The 18,011-nt window shown below is 39.3% G+C and overlaps 1 protein-coding gene across 13 annotated transcripts in view; it reads left to right on the forward strand.

Moving 5' to 3' along the window:
- MACF1 (microtubule actin crosslinking factor 1) overlaps positions 1 to 18,011 on the forward strand; it is a 330,156-nt gene that overhangs the window by 281,977 nt on the left and 30,168 nt on the right. For all 13 annotated transcript variants that reach the window (XM_058553754.1, XM_058553763.1, XM_058553761.1 and 10 more), the window contains 19 exons: positions 1,680 to 1,799; positions 2,240 to 2,347; positions 3,278 to 3,496; positions 4,489 to 4,692; positions 6,393 to 6,624; positions 7,278 to 7,504; positions 8,582 to 8,704; positions 8,803 to 8,904; positions 9,602 to 9,703; positions 9,797 to 9,970; positions 10,060 to 10,215; positions 10,360 to 10,557; positions 11,109 to 11,237; positions 11,934 to 12,107; positions 14,809 to 14,964; positions 15,069 to 15,275; positions 15,414 to 15,533; positions 15,971 to 16,140; positions 17,437 to 17,596. In XM_058553754.1, the coding sequence (XP_058409737.1) occupies positions 1,680 to 1,799; positions 2,240 to 2,347; positions 3,278 to 3,496; positions 4,489 to 4,692; positions 6,393 to 6,624; positions 7,278 to 7,504; positions 8,582 to 8,704; positions 8,803 to 8,904; positions 9,602 to 9,703; positions 9,797 to 9,970; positions 10,060 to 10,215; positions 10,360 to 10,557; positions 11,109 to 11,237; positions 11,934 to 12,107; positions 14,809 to 14,964; positions 15,069 to 15,275; positions 15,414 to 15,533; positions 15,971 to 16,140; positions 17,437 to 17,596 (3,081 nt within the window). The remainder of the gene's footprint in view (positions 1 to 1,679; positions 1,800 to 2,239; positions 2,348 to 3,277; positions 3,497 to 4,488; positions 4,693 to 6,392; positions 6,625 to 7,277; positions 7,505 to 8,581; positions 8,705 to 8,802; positions 8,905 to 9,601; positions 9,704 to 9,796; positions 9,971 to 10,059; positions 10,216 to 10,359; positions 10,558 to 11,108; positions 11,238 to 11,933; positions 12,108 to 14,808; positions 14,965 to 15,068; positions 15,276 to 15,413; positions 15,534 to 15,970; positions 16,141 to 17,436; positions 17,597 to 18,011) is intronic.

The raw sequence follows: 18,011 nt of genomic DNA on the forward strand, positions 1-18,011 counted from the left end.
AATACTCCTGCGTTAGTATTTTAGGCAGTGGGGATATATGTGTGAGGTACAAAACTATGACCCACATAAATACAGGCTCAGAAATTAGAATAATGAGATCAAGCTAAATCTGATGAAACAAATTATTTCAGTGATGGGAAGTGATTGGGTGAAGGTGTGTGAGGATGGATCTAAGTTTGACCCAAAGTACTTGATGCTTTTGAGTAGAGAAGAACTTGGAGGGCCGGCCCCGTGGCTTAGCAGTTAAGTGCGCGCACTCCGCTACTGGCAGCCCAGGTTCGGATCCCGGGCGTGCACCAACGCACCACTTCTCCAGCCATGCTGAGACCGCGTCCCACGTACAGCAACTAGAAGGATGTGCAACTATGACGTACAACTATCTACTGGGGCTTTGGGGGGAAAAAAGGAGGAGGATTGGCAATAGATGTTAGCTCAAAGCCGGTCTTCCTCAGCGAAAAGAGGAGGATTAGCATGGATGTTAGCTCAGGGCTGATCTTCCTCACACACACAAAAAAACAGAACTTGGAGAAGAATCTGTATGAGCACTCTTCTTAGCTGATGCCCTGCTAAGAGGCAGATGGTGATGAGAGTAGATGATATCCAGACCCAAAAGGTCTAAATGCATCACAATCTTAGTTTGACATAATCAACTGTTTTAGCATTAGATGGAAGAGGAGAAGGAACCAAGAACTATAATTACTATCAAATATGCTAACCAAAATAGCAGAGCCATCCAAAATAGAACCCTCCCAGTAAACACAGATGTCATATTTCCCTCGATCTTTTTTCCTTCCTGCTTTCTGGAAAAAGTTATTTGTTTTTCTTTGTAGCTAGATATGCACCTATTAATGTGCCATGGTGCAAAAAATAAATTAATATAATAAGACTCCTTGGGTTCATAGTGATAAGCAAATGCTTTGTGAACCACACAAAAGTTTAACCTGACTCCAAGTGCATCCCCAGTGTTTTTATTGATAGCCCTAATATTGATAGCCCTGTATTTCAATATGAAATTTATCGTGCTTAGGAGAAACTTACTTTTCTCTTTAAATATTAGTGTAGGTTGGCAGAGTTGAAGAGGAAGAGATAAATGATTGGGGGACCCTCATCAAATATCAGTCATATGAACAACACAACATGTTCTTGGTTTTTCTTTGTTATTGCCTAACCGTTTAAAGGTTTAGTGTTCTTGTGGGGTTGTATGCTTCTTTAGCTGAGCGAGTAATTCCAAGTTAACTTGACTCAGCTGTCTGCTGCCATGTTACGTTTATATTTAAACATATGACTAAAACTACTGTTCACTGTATGGGTAGGAAAGAGGATTGGCAGGAAGAGAACACAGCCTCATAAAAGCACTCTGCTTAGAAGTATACTTCTTTTTAAGAGTGTCAGTTTCTATTGTTATTTCCAGCTATAGGACCACTAACTGGGTTCTGTAACTTCTTTCTAAAGAAGTTGAAATAGGATCAACTCGTATTTGTTGAGGTATAATCAATTCTAAATTGTCTGCATCTTGATATGTGGTTTAATGAAATTCTCCCCAATTTGAGCTTTACTTAGTGAGATATAAACTGTATTACTGAAATTCCAGGTCTTTCTGTGTTGAATAACTTATAATTCCAAGAAGAAGGACCTTGGCCGTATATAATTTGTTTATTTTTCTTCAATATATCTATTAGTATGAGCAAGCTGCTGATGCAGAACTAGCTTGGGTTGCTGAAACAAAACGGAAACTGATGGCCCTGGGTCCGATTCGCCTGGAACAGGACCAGACCACAGCTCAGCTGCAAGTACAGAAGGTGAGTGTAACACTGACGTATCCACTGTGTCCTGTGCGAGTATAATCATCCGCAGCTTAGAGTTACTAGGAGAGAGTTTCTGACTATCCCACGTCAAGTGGAATGATTCAGTGTCATGTTGGTGGATAGAGATTAATTTTATAAATATTTGGTTACGACAAGAAAGGGATTTTTTGCTTTGTGAAAAGGGAGAAATAGGCCCATTAATCCAGGAAAGAATAGCTAGCAATTTTCTGGATGATTTTTAGGAGAGAAGATAGTTCGTAAGCTGCTAAAGGATAAGCATTGAAGATGTGTAGATAGGCAAAGTGTCGAGCTCTGTCAGAACAATTTTTGATGTGGCTTTATTAAAGCAAGAAATTTTCATAGATTGTGTCTAACTTTTAACTAACACAGGCTTGGAGTCCTTTTACTTCCTAACTATAGTTTCCTTTCCAAAGGCTTTCTCCATTGACATCATTCGACACAAAGATTCAATGGATGAACTCTTCAGTCATCGTGGTGAAATCTTTGGCACATGTGGGGAGGAGCAAAAAGCTGTATTACAGGTGAATTACATTTATTTATTCACCATGTTGTTCTTGTCTTGATCGTGGTGAACTAGAAGTACAATTAAAAACGATAGTTTAAGAAGGTTTTTTACCCTCTATTACTGATAGTAGTATTAAGGTCCAACTTGATGTTCTGGGGAATTCAGACTCCTAACCCTATTTTCACAAATATCTAAACAATCATATTGTATAATGTGAAATATATTGTAAATCTGTCTGCCGTATAACAGGAATTGCTACTTACCTTTAGTCCATAAGGAGTGATCTTTGAGTTACCTTTCAAGGTATCTATGATAGATTTTTCAGAACCATATGCTGATATTAATTCCTTCTTCATACCCTTCTAAAAGATCAGACCCATTTCTAAAAGAATTGGCCAAGAGAGTTTGTAGACCAGTTTTGTTTGTTTTTTATAAAGAGTATGGTTAACCACTATTTCCTCAGAAATCTTCATAAATTGACTAAACTACTCATCGTAAACATATGAAGAATAAATGCCAGGTTTGTAGAAACTTTTTTTATCAGAGGAAAAAAGATAAGTGAAAATTGATGGACAAAGACTCCATCAAAGTCCCTGAGATGTTCAGTCTTAGACTAACCTGTTGTAATAATGCTGTATCTAAAGTTGTGTGTCATCACTAAAAGGTTAATTTTGCTGTGTTGTGCTTGTTCTGTTTTACTATCTTTGAAACTACTTTCATATTTTAAAAATTCTTAGAAATAATACATTTATATGATAGGAAGATTAGAAAATTCAGATAAATGTAAAGAAAATAAAAATCACTTGTAATCTTACTAGATTAATCCATTTTTTAACATTTTAGTATGTATTCCTTTAGACTTTTTAATGTATATTTACCTATATTTTTTCTTAAAAGAAGTGTTAATAATAGTAATAATACTTAGACTTTTTATTGTTGTTCATAGGAAAAGACAGAGTCTCTAACACAGCAATATGAAGCCATTAGTCTGCTCAATTCCGAGCGTTATGCCCGCCTAGAACGGGCACAGGTCTTGGTGAACCAGTTTTGGGAAACTTATGAGGAGCTCAGCCCCTGGACTGAGGAAACTCGAGCACTAGTAGCCCAGTTACCTCCTCCAGCTATTGATCATGAGCAACTCAGGCAGCAGCAAGAGGAAATGAGGGTAAGGAGCATGCCAAGTTTTATTTAATTGCAGAACTGAACATGGGCTTCATGATTTATTCAAAAACAACATATTTATTGGTGCCTACTGGGTGTAAGTTCTATGTTATAAAGTTAATTCTTCATCAGTTAGAATTTCTTTGCACCATAAAATTATATATCTGAATTATTTCCTTTGTCCTTAATATAAGTCAGTTAAAGAATAAGATTATGGAGATGTCAGAAACCTGGGTATTACAGAAATAAACAAAGAACTAGGTAAACATCAAGGGAATTGAAAATCTTTCCAGGGACAGTGGAGTGTTGTTAGACTTGGTGTGGTTGGGTGGCTCTTTCCATTTGGTTAGGTCCCAGCTGGAGTGGGATCCCAGGAAGGAATGTCAGAAAGTATTTGCTGCATATAGTTAAGATGAACGGGAAATTTGCAGACACTTCAATTAAAGGTATTACCATGAAAGATACTTTTTTTAATGTTTAGTTTATTTGTGGTTTATGGCTTGCGCTTATTCCTATCTCTTTATTCCTGTAAGTGGAAGGATATAAACTGGAAGTAGCCAGCAGTAAAGTCAAAGAGTGGTTGGATTACCAGAGATGTTGCTATCTGTACCTTGTCCTGCTTAGTGTCTCTCAGTCTGGGGAGGGAGACAGGTATTAAACCATGTAAATTACAATATGGTACGAGGAAGTATTCATGTGTACAGAAGAGGGTGTAATGGGGGGAGAGTGAGAGAGGATGTATCCGGGAAAGCTTGTTGGGTGATGGGACATCTGAACTGGCTTTTGAAAATTAAAAGAATTAGCTAGTGTCAAGAGCCCAAGATTTAGATGGGGTTTTTCCCCCCTCCATAAATGATGAGATGCTGGGACTTGCTAATTTTTAGCAATTCAGTTTGTTCCTTTCAAAGTTGGTATGAGCTCCGATTACAGTATTTAAGCAAATAACCTGGTATTTTAAAAAGCTCCTTTTATTGTGATCCATGTTTTTTTACATAGCAACTAAGGGAATCCATTGCTGAACACAAACCTCATATTGATAAGCTGCTAAAGATAGGCCCACAACTAAAGGAGTTAAACCCTGAAGAGGGGGAAATGGTGGAAGAAAAGTACCAGAAAGCAGAAAACCTGTATGCCCAAATAAAAGAAGAGGTGCGCCAGCGGGCGCTGGCTCTGGATGAGGCTGTTTCCCAGTCGGCTCAGGTATGTGTGTTGTCTTAAACTCATAAAACTTCAAGCTTAGACCTTTAGTCTAAGCAAGAGGTCTCTGTATTAGGTATGCTCTACTGAGGAATGTCTAGACCAGTGTGCTGATGATACGTTATCGATAGACTAGGAACCTTTGCCTATTTGCGTTTTCATTCCAAGGAGCATTGATAGTTACTGACCCTGTAAGGAAGATAAAATGTGTCTTGGCTGGTTTATATTGTCTGTTGATGGTTTCCTGGAACACTTTATATTGTGGTGGTCCTTTAGCAGGGATGATTTTGGATAAATTCATCTTGAAGCAGCAAATGCCTCAGGAAAAGTCAGATCCCTATTGGGCCTGTTACTTTCGAAATTTAGAAGACAGCACATTAGTTTTCTTCCTCAAGAGGCCACCAGCTAGCTCCTAGTTCAGAGCAAGATGCTTGAGTGGGGAGAAGTAAGAGCCAAAGAATAACATAAACCACCAGCAGTGGAGTTTAAAGCATGTAACTACATACTTTTCAACTAATATATTACTATTAGTGGTACTTTTGTCATGTCTGGGTATTTTATTCCTATGTTTAGTCAGTATTCTTGGTTAATATTTGTACTTACTCAAGTTTTTCCCCCCACCTTCCGTCCCATCTCTCACTCACATTGTGGAATGTGTTACTTTGTGTTGTTGCTGCCTGCTCCTGTCTTCCCCACATCGTCACATTTCATTGTTGTGTTGACCGCGCCCACCATTACAGATTACAGAGGTAAGGTACCCACCCCCATTGGGCTTAGGGTTCTTATGAAGCTGAGAATTGAGAGGATTACCTATAAGGAAATTTCACTTAACTTTAGTGGAATAAATTTCATTAGTGCAGTTTATTATGCCAGTTTCATTTGGGGCGGAACCTAGAAGTGAGGGAGTGATGGGAAGAAAATCCCACCATGCTGTTTCCTGTGGGACACTTACAGTTGATAGGCCTTATTTTAATTAATGAATCCAGAGTTGGTTTTAGATAGCTTTTTTAGGGGCCAAACTTGTCTGTTTTGCTCCCTTTTCTCCCCTCTCTGCTTCAAGTTATAAATGAAAATTTTACAATTTTAGTCATGTTATTCAAAGTATCAGAAAAGTGGAAAGGTAATTGTTCTTTTAGAATAAGGTTAGATTTGGCCTTCTTTGATTACCTTTCATCATGCCAACATTTTCCTTTCTCACTATTACATATGGTGGGTTTTTAAATTGCATGCCATGATACTTTTAAACTCCAAGTCATGTAGCATATTGAGTTCCCCATCCATTTACACAGTTGGTGGAGGGCATCTAACTTGTTGGTCTAATCTGTTGCATGCAGCTGTCCTCTGAGGTGTTAATACACTGACTCTCACCGGTTTCATAGTCTTGTCCCTCTCTCGTCATGTTAGTTGGAATAGGGGAAGTATTGTGGCAGCACTAATGATTTGAGTTGATTTCCGGTATATTACTTAATATCTTTTTGATTTTTGAAATAAACATGTGCTTGCTTTTTCTGATGGGTCAGCTCTGGTATACTATGCCCAAAACAGTTTCTTAGCCAAACCCAATACTTGATAGCCATCAGGCTGGGCTGAGCACAAGTTATCCTAAACAGTAGTAGATTTATACCTTGGCCATATTCCCAAACATTTACGCAGAAGTGTGATGAAGTATTGCTGTGATGGCTAATGATCCAATATTTGTTTAGTTCCATGATAAAATTGAGCCCATGTTGGAGACTCTGGAGAATCTTTCCTCTCGCTTGCGTATGCCACCACTGATCCCTGCTGAAGTAGACAAGATCAGAGAGTGCATCAGTGACAATAAGAGTGCCACCATGGAGCTAGAAAAACTGCAGCCTTCCTTTGAGGCCCTGAAGCGCCGTGGAGAAGAGCTCATTGGGCGATCTCAAGGAGCTGACAAAGATCTGGCTGCAAAAGGTGCTTGATGAATCTAATTATTTTTTAAAGAAAATCAATAGAATAAATTCTAGGCTGTGGTTACCCTAGGCTGGAGGTTGGTTACCCTCCAGATCCCACCAGATGTATTTCATTGAATGTAAAGGCAGTCCGCAAGTAATGAGTATTCCACAAAGTCGTTTGGAAGTCATTTAGAATTCAGAACACATATCCCCATTGAAACAAAGTTACAATTGGTAGTTAGATTCCCAGGCCAGGAAACAAATGCTTCTTTAACCCCTAATATGAGTAAACTGCAGTATCAATAGTGGGTATACATAACTACCTTTTATAACACTTTCCATGGGAAACATAGCAAGTTCAACACAGAACACTGGAAATCGAGTCTCATCTCAGCTCCTTTGTAAGTTAGGGGTTTTGTATCTTAGCGGTACCTTTATATCAGATGATAACTCATTTCCAGACTACCTCTGTGATCTCTTTATGTGGGAGACCAACATAAGCAGAAAATGCAAATGTGGAAATAATAATAATAAAGATGAGGTAGAAAACTATCTTTTTAGAGCTTTTTTAAAGGATAATTTCAATGAAAATGTGAGAATTAGATATAATTTCTGATGAGGCTGATTTCAAGTACTTAGAGAAGTCCTATTCACTCTTCTTTACCTCCTCAGAAATCCAGGACAAATTGGATCAAATGGTATTCTTCTGGGAGGACATCAAAGCTCGGGCTGAAGAGCGAGAAATTAAATTCCTTGATGTCCTTGAACTAGCAGAGAAGTTCTGGTATGACATGGCAGCTCTCCTGACCACCATCAAAGACACCCAGGACATTGTCCATGACTTGGAAAGTCCTGGCATTGACCCATCCATCATCAAACAGCAGGTTGAAGCAGCCGAGGTAGGAAAACAACAAAACTCCTTCTTTTACATGTTTGTCCTAGAAAAGCACTTGCACAACTAAGTATGTTGTGTTAACTGCTTAGACAGGCTGAGTGCCTTGAAGTTTTTTTTCTTTAAATTTAATAGGACTTTTGTCCACTTGAAAAAAAATACCTGCTCTTGTTATAGTAAATTTCTTTTTTTTTTCCATTCAAGTTTTACCACTTACAGATTTATATAACGTCCACCAATTGTGATATAGAACACTTCCATCATGCAAAAGTAATTCTCCCTTCAATTTTAAACTTAATTCAAGTTAGCCGAATATGCTTAGAAAATCCAGTTTTTCCTTTCATTTCTGAATTTAGTCCTCACTACAGTGTACATTATTTTATTTCTCGAGTAAATTTCGTGAATGTAGAAACATAGAAGGCAGAAAAGAAAATAAATTCTGGACTCATCATCCAGAGATAATAATTATAACTTTGATATACCTTATTCTAGTCTTTTGGGGAGCCTCGTTTTTACCAAATACATTTCTCACCTCATTTTGTCCATGTAGCACAAGCCAAGCCCATCTTGATATTACCTCTCTTACGTCTTAATTTTATTTCAGCCATTCTCCCCCTCCCCACCCCTGTCATTGCCAGTCCATGAACCACTTCTTAGGATCTGGCACAGAACTGATTTTATTCAAGATTGTATAGCCTAGCATTCGTAATATGCTAGTCTCTCAGCTCTTAAATTTGTGACTTGTACTATATTATTTTACCTTTGATGATATATTTCTCTGTAATAAACTTCTGGCTATAGATTATAATCTACTTGGAGGCAGGAAAGGATGAACTTTTGGTAAATTATTGAAGCTCATTGTACCTTTCCCAGACTGTTTTATATATACATAAATGAAAAATAACCAAAGTCTGAAGCTTCCCTATTTAGATAAGTGAGATACTAAGAACGTTGAAAGGCTTTTGTGAAATTGACAGTTCTGTTTAACATCTGCTATTGATGGGGGTATAAATTACATTTGTAAAGTTTGGGAAGTTCTGTTCTGCTTTCTGTTTTGGCTTATGTTCTGTTCATTTACATGTAGACTATTAAGGAAGAGACAGATGGTCTGCATGAGGAATTGGAGTTTATTCGAATCCTTGGAGCAGATTTGATTTTTGCCTGTGGAGAAACTGAGAAGCCCGAAGTGAAGAAGAGCATTGATGAGGTGTGGAGAAATGGATGAGGAGTTCAGACGAAACATTAGTGGGCTCAGACTGAGGAGTGATATTAATTGAAGAATCTGACTGACTGTTTTTCCTCTAGATGAACAATGCCTGGGAGAACTTAAACAAAACGTGGAAAGAAAGGCTAGAAAAGCTTGAGGATGCCATGCAAGCTGCTGTGCAGTATCAAGACACTCTTCAGGTGAGAGGCCATGAGGTGACCACCACAGAAATAGGGCTTCCATGTTCTCTTTGTCATTTTCTGAATCCACTGTTAAGAGTGGATCACCCTTACAGGACTGCAATATTCTCAGACCTAAGACAATGCTGTTTCTGTGTTTCTGGCCAGAGTTGCCCAATTCTCATGACAAAAGTACTGACATACTGAATTTCTCCTCTTCCTGCCATATTTGTCATCATTGTATGCTGATCGTATTTATCCTCACGGTGGCTACCCGGTAAAGCTGGCTTTACTGTGAAAGTCATTGCTTGCTAGATATTCCAAACCCAGGTTATCTTGAAGCACAGCTTGATGCGGTAACTTTAGGGCATCATGAGCTTGCTAGCTGGCCATGAGAAATATTAACTTATGTTCATATTTAGTTTTTTCCAGTTTGTAGTTTATTTTGGACATTATCCCAGTAATGTTGACTTCGTTCTTAAATCCCCATATTATTGGAATAAAGCACATTGTCTCTTACCTCTGCCCCTCCCCCAGCTAAAAACACAAATAGCACAAGGTATTTTAATTTATCTCTGCTTATATTTGCAGAAATAATGCTCATTCTCTCCCAGCTCATTATGTTTTTGTCTTTTGACTGTTTGTTTCTGTTTTTATTTTAGACTATGTTTGACTGGCTAGATAACACTGTGATTGTTTGTTTCTGTTTTTATTTTAGACTATGTTTGACTGGCTAGATAACACTGTGATTAAACTCTGCACCATGCCCCCTGTTGGCACTGACCTCAACACTGTTAAAGATCAGTTAAATGAAATGAAGGTTTGTACCTGGGAATGGCTTTTGGAGAAGAGTTGCTTCTTTTTAGTTTTTAAAGTCTTGGTTTGGTGTTAACATTAAGTATGTCTTTGGTAGGAGTTCAAAGTGGAAGTTTACCAACAGCAAATTGAGATGGAGAAGCTCAATCACCAGGGTGAACTGATGTTAAAGAAAGCTACTGATGAAACGGACAGAGACATTATCCGAGAACCACTGACAGAACTCAAACACCTCTGGGAGAACCTGGGAGAGAAAATTGCCCACAGACAGGTAAGGCAAGTGATAGGTTACATCAATTGACTACTAGCTACTGTTTTCTAATTTCCTAACAAACATTCCCTTTATGTTTTTCTGAGTAGCATAAGCTGGAAGGTGCTCTCTTGGCCCTTGGCCAGTTCCAGCATGCCTTAGAGGAACTAATGAGTTGGCTGACTCACACTGAAGAGTTGTTAGATGCTCAGAAACCAGTAAGTGGAGACCCAAAAGTCATTGAAGTTGAGCTTGCAAAGCACCATGTAAGTATTTTCATTTTTCTTCTCTAAACCTGTTGGTTTGAGATCATATATTGCCACCAGAAACCTTTTGATGTTGTGTGTACCTTAGAGAACCAGGCTTGATGATATCTCTAGGGATAAATTATGTTGTTCAACATTTTTTAGGTTCTAAAAAATGATGTTTTGGCCCATCAAGCCACAGTGGAAACAGTCAACAAAGCTGGCAATGAGCTTCTTGAATCTAGTGCTGGAGATGATGCCAGCAGCTTAAGGAGCCGTTTGGAAACTATGAACCAGTGCTGGGAGTCAGTGCTACAAAAAACAGAAGAGAGGGAGCAGCAGCTTCAGTCGACACTGCAGCAGGTACGTGCATAGTCCAAGTTAGGTAGGTGGAGCTGTGTACATAACATTCGGAAGAAAGCCTAAGTCAGCGAAGGGAAAGCAATTTGGGGTAAAAACCCCCTATGTCTTGAGAGGAAGGTCGATTCTGTGCTGGAACTTGTCTGGAAAGAACAGCTTTAGATTGGGTGGTTCTTTTTGGATTAGTTTGTAGCCCAGTCTCTGTTCATTGTTAAAGTTAGTAGATCTTTGCTATAATAAACCTGTTCACAGTTTTAGTCATTTCTTCCATCAAGTCAAATCCCTCCATATCCATATTCAGCAGTACCTTAGTCAATTAATTCATCAGGTTATATCAGACATCTATAATATGTTATAGTGAGCTAGGAAGGATTCTGCTAGATTTTAAAAATAAATAACTATATTGGCCCCATGCTAATCCAGCAACAGAACAACTGCCTGAGAGCAGCCCAGAATTCCTCCCTCAAGATAGATTCCTCATATGGTCATTTAGAAAGTTTACTTTTGAAGCTACAATTGACTACTGACCTTGCTGATATGTCTTTTCTCAAAAGGCCCAGGGTTTCCACAGTGAAATTGAAGATTTCCTCTTGGAACTGACTAGAATGGAGACCCAACTTTCTGCATCTAAGCCCACAGGAGGACTTCCTGAAACTGCTAGGGAACAGCTTGATACACATATGGTAATAGAGATTTCTTGAAGTCGAGCATAAGCACCCCATATTCAGTAGCTCCTTTCTGAATTCACAGAGAGTTATGTATCTTGGAGTCTACAAAGTAGTGAATTTTTATTGACAATATAGTACAGCATTGGGGATTGCTGCTTATATATGGGCTTTTAATCCCTTACGTAGGCAAGAGTAGTGACAGGGAAGAGTTGGCTGGAAATACATTGGTGAGCTGGTAAATTTTGAGTTTATCAGTTCTGGTTGGCACTAGAATATTGATTAGAAGGTGAGAGCATCAAGAAGACAAATACATAACACAGATGTGGTTGTATTTAAGAAAAAGACTACTTAGAGGAGATTTGGAGAAATCCAATAGGTACTGACAGTATTTCAGGAAAGTGTGCCGAGAACAAAAGGCAACATTATTTCTAGGCAAATCTTTCAGGAAAAGGAAAATAAATTATTAGCATCTATTTTTATGGTCTCTAATCCTCACTAAAACAAATTCTATTTACTTGGTGGCAAAATTATTTTAATATTAAGGAAGAATGATGGGTTTCATTCCCTAATAGTTCAGCAGTTGAACTGAATCCAAAAGAAAGGGTTTTTATCAAGGTGTGACACTTTCCTGGACTGTGCTGGTAAATCTGTGTGTGAGGGGATCTTCCGGGGAATTGGTGTTAGTGATATCTTCCCTACCTTTTCTTGTAGGAACTCTATTCCCAGCTCAAAGCCAAGGAAGAGACTTATAATCAGCTGCTTGACAAGGGCAGGCTCATGCTTCTAAGCCGTGATGATTCTGGGTCTGGCTCGAAGACAGAACAGAGTGTAGCACTCTTAGAACAGAAGTGGCATGTGGTCAGCAGTAAGATGGAGGAAAGAAAGGTATCACCACAAAATACAGTGTGTTATTACTGTGTTTGAGTAGTGTGCTTGGTGACTGCATGTAATTACCATCTAGTTTCTATGAAAATTTTTCGAAGACCAGTATGTTGTACCTGAAGTTGCAGAGCTGATATCCTCACAATTGCCCTCATGCTAATCAAGCTATCTTTTCTGCTGTTAAATTTCTATTTTCCATCCATGTCAAGTTGCATTGATGGTACTAGTTTCTGCCAATATTTGCTTTTATTATTCATTCCTTTTCTGCATCTGCCAGTTAAGACATTACTGCCTGTTGCTGCTCAGTGATGGACTGTATATCCCATATTAATCATTGATTTGTGTTCCTACTTAAAAAAGGTTATGTTGGAGTTGGTGACTTGAGATTGGGAGAGTGGGGACAGAGCATTCAGGGGGTATGATTAATAATTCCCCATAAGGAATTCGGATTCTAGTCTAAGTGCAGTGTTCCAAGAATTTCACTAAAAATAAAGAGAGAAGTAAATTATATGTAAGTAAGTTGCCTCTCTTCCTCAAAAATCAAATTCTCTTCAAAAGAAGAAAAAAAAGTGATCAGGGATCAAGGCTCCAAAACATTGTTTTTTATGAATACCAAGTTTCAGATTATCACTGTGCACAGAGTTTCTGTGCTGGGCAGATCAAATGTAAAATAATGTTCAAATCTGTTGACCACATCCGTTTCAACAAATAGTTATTAACATGTATGTACCAGGCACTGTGCTAGGTATATGGTGGAAGCAATAAAGGCATGGATCCTATCATCATGAAATATAATGGGCAGAATGACATAAAACAAATATGCACACATATAAATGAACATTTTGATAGAAGCATTAATTTCCTAGAATTCTTCTAGTGTAGGATCTGGTAATTTTGTTATATGAAGAATGGCCAGTGGACCTGATGTAAGGCTATGTTCTAATTCTTGGACAGGCTGTCGTCTGTAATTCCTGCAGAATGCAGAACTAAGACTAATTAAAGAAACCAGGGCTGATTCTGGCTCATAATCAAGAAGTTTCTAGTCAGTTTTCCAAACAGTGGGAAGACTCAAGATATAGTTACCCATCATTGGTGGCACTGGTCAAGCAAAGGCCAGATATCAAAGATAGTTATTTCTGATTTTGTGAGAACATTACATTTCAGGATCACTAAAATCATTTATTAAATGCTATATTAAAGAATACGTAAATGAAACTATGTAGAAAGAGTTCCTGCCATCTAGGAACTTGGAATGTATTTATTTCTAAGCATTTCTAGGATAGATTTTTTTTTTTTTTTTTTTTAAAGATTCTATTTATTTTATTTTTTCCCCCCAAAGCCCCAGTGGGTAGCTGTATGTCGTAGCTGCACATCCTTCCAGTTGCTGTATGTGGGACTCGGCCTCAGGATGAACAGAGAAGTGGTGCCTCGATGCGCACCCGGGATCCGAACCCGGGCCACCAGCATCGCAGCGCGCGCACTTAACCACCAAGCCACAGAGCCGGCCCTCTAGGATAGATTTGAAGTAGATTTCATTTTTCCACTTGATTTGTTTAGATTGAATCTTTACATTTTAGTAACATTCATTATATTGTTGTTGTTGTTTTTTAGGTTACAAAAGTAACCTGAAAACACAAAGAGGAAAATAAAGATCATATAGCCCAATGAACAATAATTAACATTTTTAGTACATCTTGGGTTTCTTTCTGTGAATATTTTGGATGTATTTATTTTTAACAACCTGTCATTATTCTACTTTGCCTGCCTGGTAGGCCAGGGACAAAGGCCATCACCCAGGTGTTGGGAGTAGAGGTCTCTGAAGATGGAGCTCGTAGACTATGTAGAATTGGAGTGTACTCTTGGAGAGTAGCACATGCCCAGAATGAGCCTCTGTTTTTGCCATTCTAATTTAGATCAAAGTGTCTAAAAATTTATATCTAGTGTTGTCAGATTTTTGCTTAGAATATCATGGCTGCTTTTATTCCCTTTTCTGCTTATAGCATAAAAATAAGTTTCAGGGGCCAGCCTGGTGGCATAGTGGTTAAGTTTGTGCACTCTGCTTTGGCGGCCTGGGGTTCATGGGTTTGGATCCTGAGTGCAGACCTACACACTGCTCATCAAGCCATGCTGTGGCGGCATCCCACATACAAAATAGAGGAAGATTGGCACAGATGTTGGCTCAGGGCCAATCTTCCCCCCCCAAAAAAGTTTCAGGTTCAGACATTTTTAGGTGCCATATTTTCTGAAAACATATTTAAACAGAGAACACTGCAGTGAACATCATCTTTACAGTAAAGTGCTTTTCATGTGGTTGTTTTTATACCCCAAAAAGTACATTAAAGGAAACTGAGACTTCCCAAAGCAGGTTGCAGATCCTGCAGCTGTCACCACTAAAGGGTCTGTTACATTTGCTAAATAGTTTTATTCCTGTTCTTTAATGTCCCAGGAAGTGGAGAATGGCAGAAAAGGCAACTTAGCTGTAAATTGTGCTCTTTCCCTTTCCATGTGCAGTTGTTTCAGTTTCAGACACTAACATTAAAATGTCCCCTTCTTTGCAAACAAGGCATGTTTGGAGGTTGATTAAATGAGGCTTCCTTTTTGGAAGTCGTTTCATTTCGTTTACAATTAACGCCTTTGTCCTTGAAGCTATAATTCCTGAATTTGTCATTTTTCTTTCTGTGTGTGTGTTTTAATTAAAATTCAGTCAAAGCTGGAAGAGGCCCTCAACCTTGCAACAGAATTCCAGAATTCCCTGCAAGAATTTATCAACTGGCTCACTCTGGCAGAGCAGAGTTTAAACATCGTGTCTCCTCCTAGCCTGATTCTAAACACTGTCCTTTCCCAGATAGAGGAACACAAGGTAACTATGACATTGTGATATTGCCTTCCTTTCAAAAGTACTAGTTGAAAGAAATATTCCTCTATCTTATCTCCAGTCTAAAAAGAGCAATATTTTTCCCTCAGGTGTTTGCTAATGAAGTAAATGCTCATCGAGACCAGATCATTGAGCTGGATCAAACTGGGAATCAGCTGAAGTTCCTTAGCCAAAAACAGGATGTTGTTCTGATCAAGAATTTGTTGGTTAGTGTCCAGTCTCGATGGGAGAAGGTTGTCCAGCGATCTATTGAAAGAGGGCGATCACTGGATGATGCCAGGAAGCGGGCAAAACAAGTAAGTTGTAAAAGAAAGATACTAATTCATTGAACAACCTTGGGCTGCACATGTTGAGTCTCTGGATTGGTTCACATAACAGTGTTGTATAGTGTGCAGACTCATTCGTGTTATAACTTGTTTCTCGTGTATTTTTAGTTCCATGAAGCTTGGAAAAAACTGGTTGACTGGTTAGAAGATGCAGAGAGTCACCTGGACTCAGAACTGGAGATATCCAATGACCCAGACAAAATTAAACTTCAGCTCTCTAAGCATAAGGTAAAGCAGCTCGTTGTTCTTAGGTCTTAGCTTGGTATTCACTGAAGATCGTAGCTTGCTAAAAATATAAGTCAGAACTAGTCAAAAATAAATAAATCAGTTAATGTTAAAAAGTCAAGATGATGAAGCTAGCATTCCATTTTATATCCAGACAGTGTCTAACCATGACAGTTGTTCATTTAAATAACAGTTCTAACAAAGTCGTGGAGGGAGTAACCAGTTAAAACTGTAGACTTTTAGAAATTGTCAAACATTGCTGTAAGTGGCATAAACAAAAACTTATAAATTTCTTAAGGATAAGCTATTGTTAATTTTAGTTCAAGAAGTAATGATGTTCGTACTGTATCTGGTTACCAACCTGAAAACTCAAAAATTTTTTTGTTCCAAATCAAGATGTCATCTGACTTTGAGCTTGTTTTTTTCTTTTTTGGAAACAGGAGTTTCAGAAAACGCTTGGTGGCAAACAGCCTGTGTATGATACCACAATTAGAACTGGCAGAGCACTGAAAGAAAAGACTTTGCTTCCTGATGACACTCAGAAACTTGACAACTTACTGGGAGAAGTGAGAGACAAATGGGATACTGTTTGTGGAAAGTCTGTGGAGAGGTGAGCATGAATGTCCCCTTTATGGGTCTGTGTGTTGTCCCAAAAGTAACTAAGAGACTGTTACTGGATTCCACAAAATGGTAATAAAGCTAATAAAGCCATCAGTAAAGAGGTTTGTAGCATCTCAATATCTCCAGTTAGTTCAATGAGAGTTAGGAAGTAATTTTAATAAAATGAGTTAAAATTCTGTCATTTTAAACTTAAACCTTGCTGTATTAGAGAGGCCCATAAAATCAAGCTGACAGTAAAAATCAGTAACTCCAAGTATTTGTAAATCACCAATGTATAATACCAGCAGCTATCTCACCAAGTGCTCTCACTGTGTGTCAGAGGCTGTGCAAAGCCTCTACATATATTACCTCATTTAGCCATCTTGATACCCGACCTGTACTGAGCAACTACTGCTACATATGTGCCAAACAGTGCTTACTAATCATTAATCATAACAGCCACTGAAGGTGAGACTGTTATTCCCCTTTACAGATGAGGAAATAATCACAGAGAGGTTTGTTAACTCTCCCAAGGTCACTCAGCTACATAGGTCACTGAGCAGCATAGCTGGGTTTTGAAACTAGACAGTTCGATTCTAAGAGCTGTACTTTTATCCACTTGTACCGACTATGCTATGCTAAATATTACACTATCTCTGTATTATTTATGCTCCACTTTTTTAGAGGAGGTGACTGAGGTTCAAAATGGTGAAGAGACAGCCCAGGGTTACACAGCTGTGGAGAGCTAGGAGTTGAACTCCTGACTCCAGACCATTACCACAACCATCATCCTCTACGGAGTGGTATAAAGTAACGAACACAGACCTTGGGTCGTTAGGGTGTGACTATGTGCATAGCCATTGGACTCTCAGGTGCCAGAATGGCATCTGTACCTGTCTGTTGCACTATGCTTAATCCATTCTATAGATGGATTAAGAGTGGTTTCATTAAAAATGCCTAGAGGGCCGGCCCCGTGGCTTGGCGGTTAAGTGCGCGCCCTCCGCTCCTGGCGGCCCGGGTTCGGATCCCGGGATCGCACCGATGCACCGCTTCTCCGGCCATGCTGAGGCCGCGTCCCACATGCAGCAACTAGAAGGATGTGCAGCTATGACAGACAACTATCTACTGGGGCTTTGGGGGAAAAATAAATAAATAAAATCTTTAAAAAAAAAAAAATGCCTAGATATCTCTCTTAATCACTTTTTACTGTGTTTTTAACCATTCTAATATGGTGGTCCCTTTCAGTAGTCAGAATTGTGGGCCATTCATAAATGAATCCCTAAAATGGTTTGTGTGCTTTTCTCAGGCAGCACAAGTTGGAGGAGGCCCTACTGTTTTCAGGCCAGTTCATGGACGCTTTGCAGGCCTTGGTCGACTGGCTGTACAAGGTGGAGCCACAGCTGGCCGAAGACCAGCCGGTGCACGGGGACCTCGACCTCGTCATGAACCTCATGGATGCCCATAAGGTGAGGGGCGAGATCTGGGCTGCATGGAGGGCAAAGCCTTGGATCCTCCACCTATGTGTGCCTTCTGCTCATGCTGACCTTCTAGCGGAGGAAGGAAATCTGAAAGAAAGAGCCTTTTTCTCTGCTTGTCAGAGAGGCTGCTCCTTGCTCTGTGTTTAAACAAACTGTTCCGGGCCGGCCCTGTGGCTTAGCGGTTAAGTGCGCGCGCTCCGCTACTGGTGGCCCGGGTTCGGATCCCGGGCGTGCACCGACGCACCGCTTCTCCGGCCGTGCTGAGGCCGCATCCCACACACAGCAACTAGAAGCACGTGCAACTATGATGTACAACTATCTACTGGGGCTTTGGGGAAAAAAAAAAGGAGGAGGATTGGCAATAGATGTTAGCTCAGAGCTGGTCTTCCTCAGCAAAAAGAGG

Source organism: Diceros bicornis, chromosome 13, assembly GCF_020826845.1.
Source record: "Diceros bicornis minor isolate mBicDic1 chromosome 13, mDicBic1.mat.cur, whole genome shotgun sequence".
Lineage (NCBI taxonomy): Eukaryota > Metazoa > Chordata > Mammalia > Perissodactyla > Rhinocerotidae > Diceros > Diceros bicornis.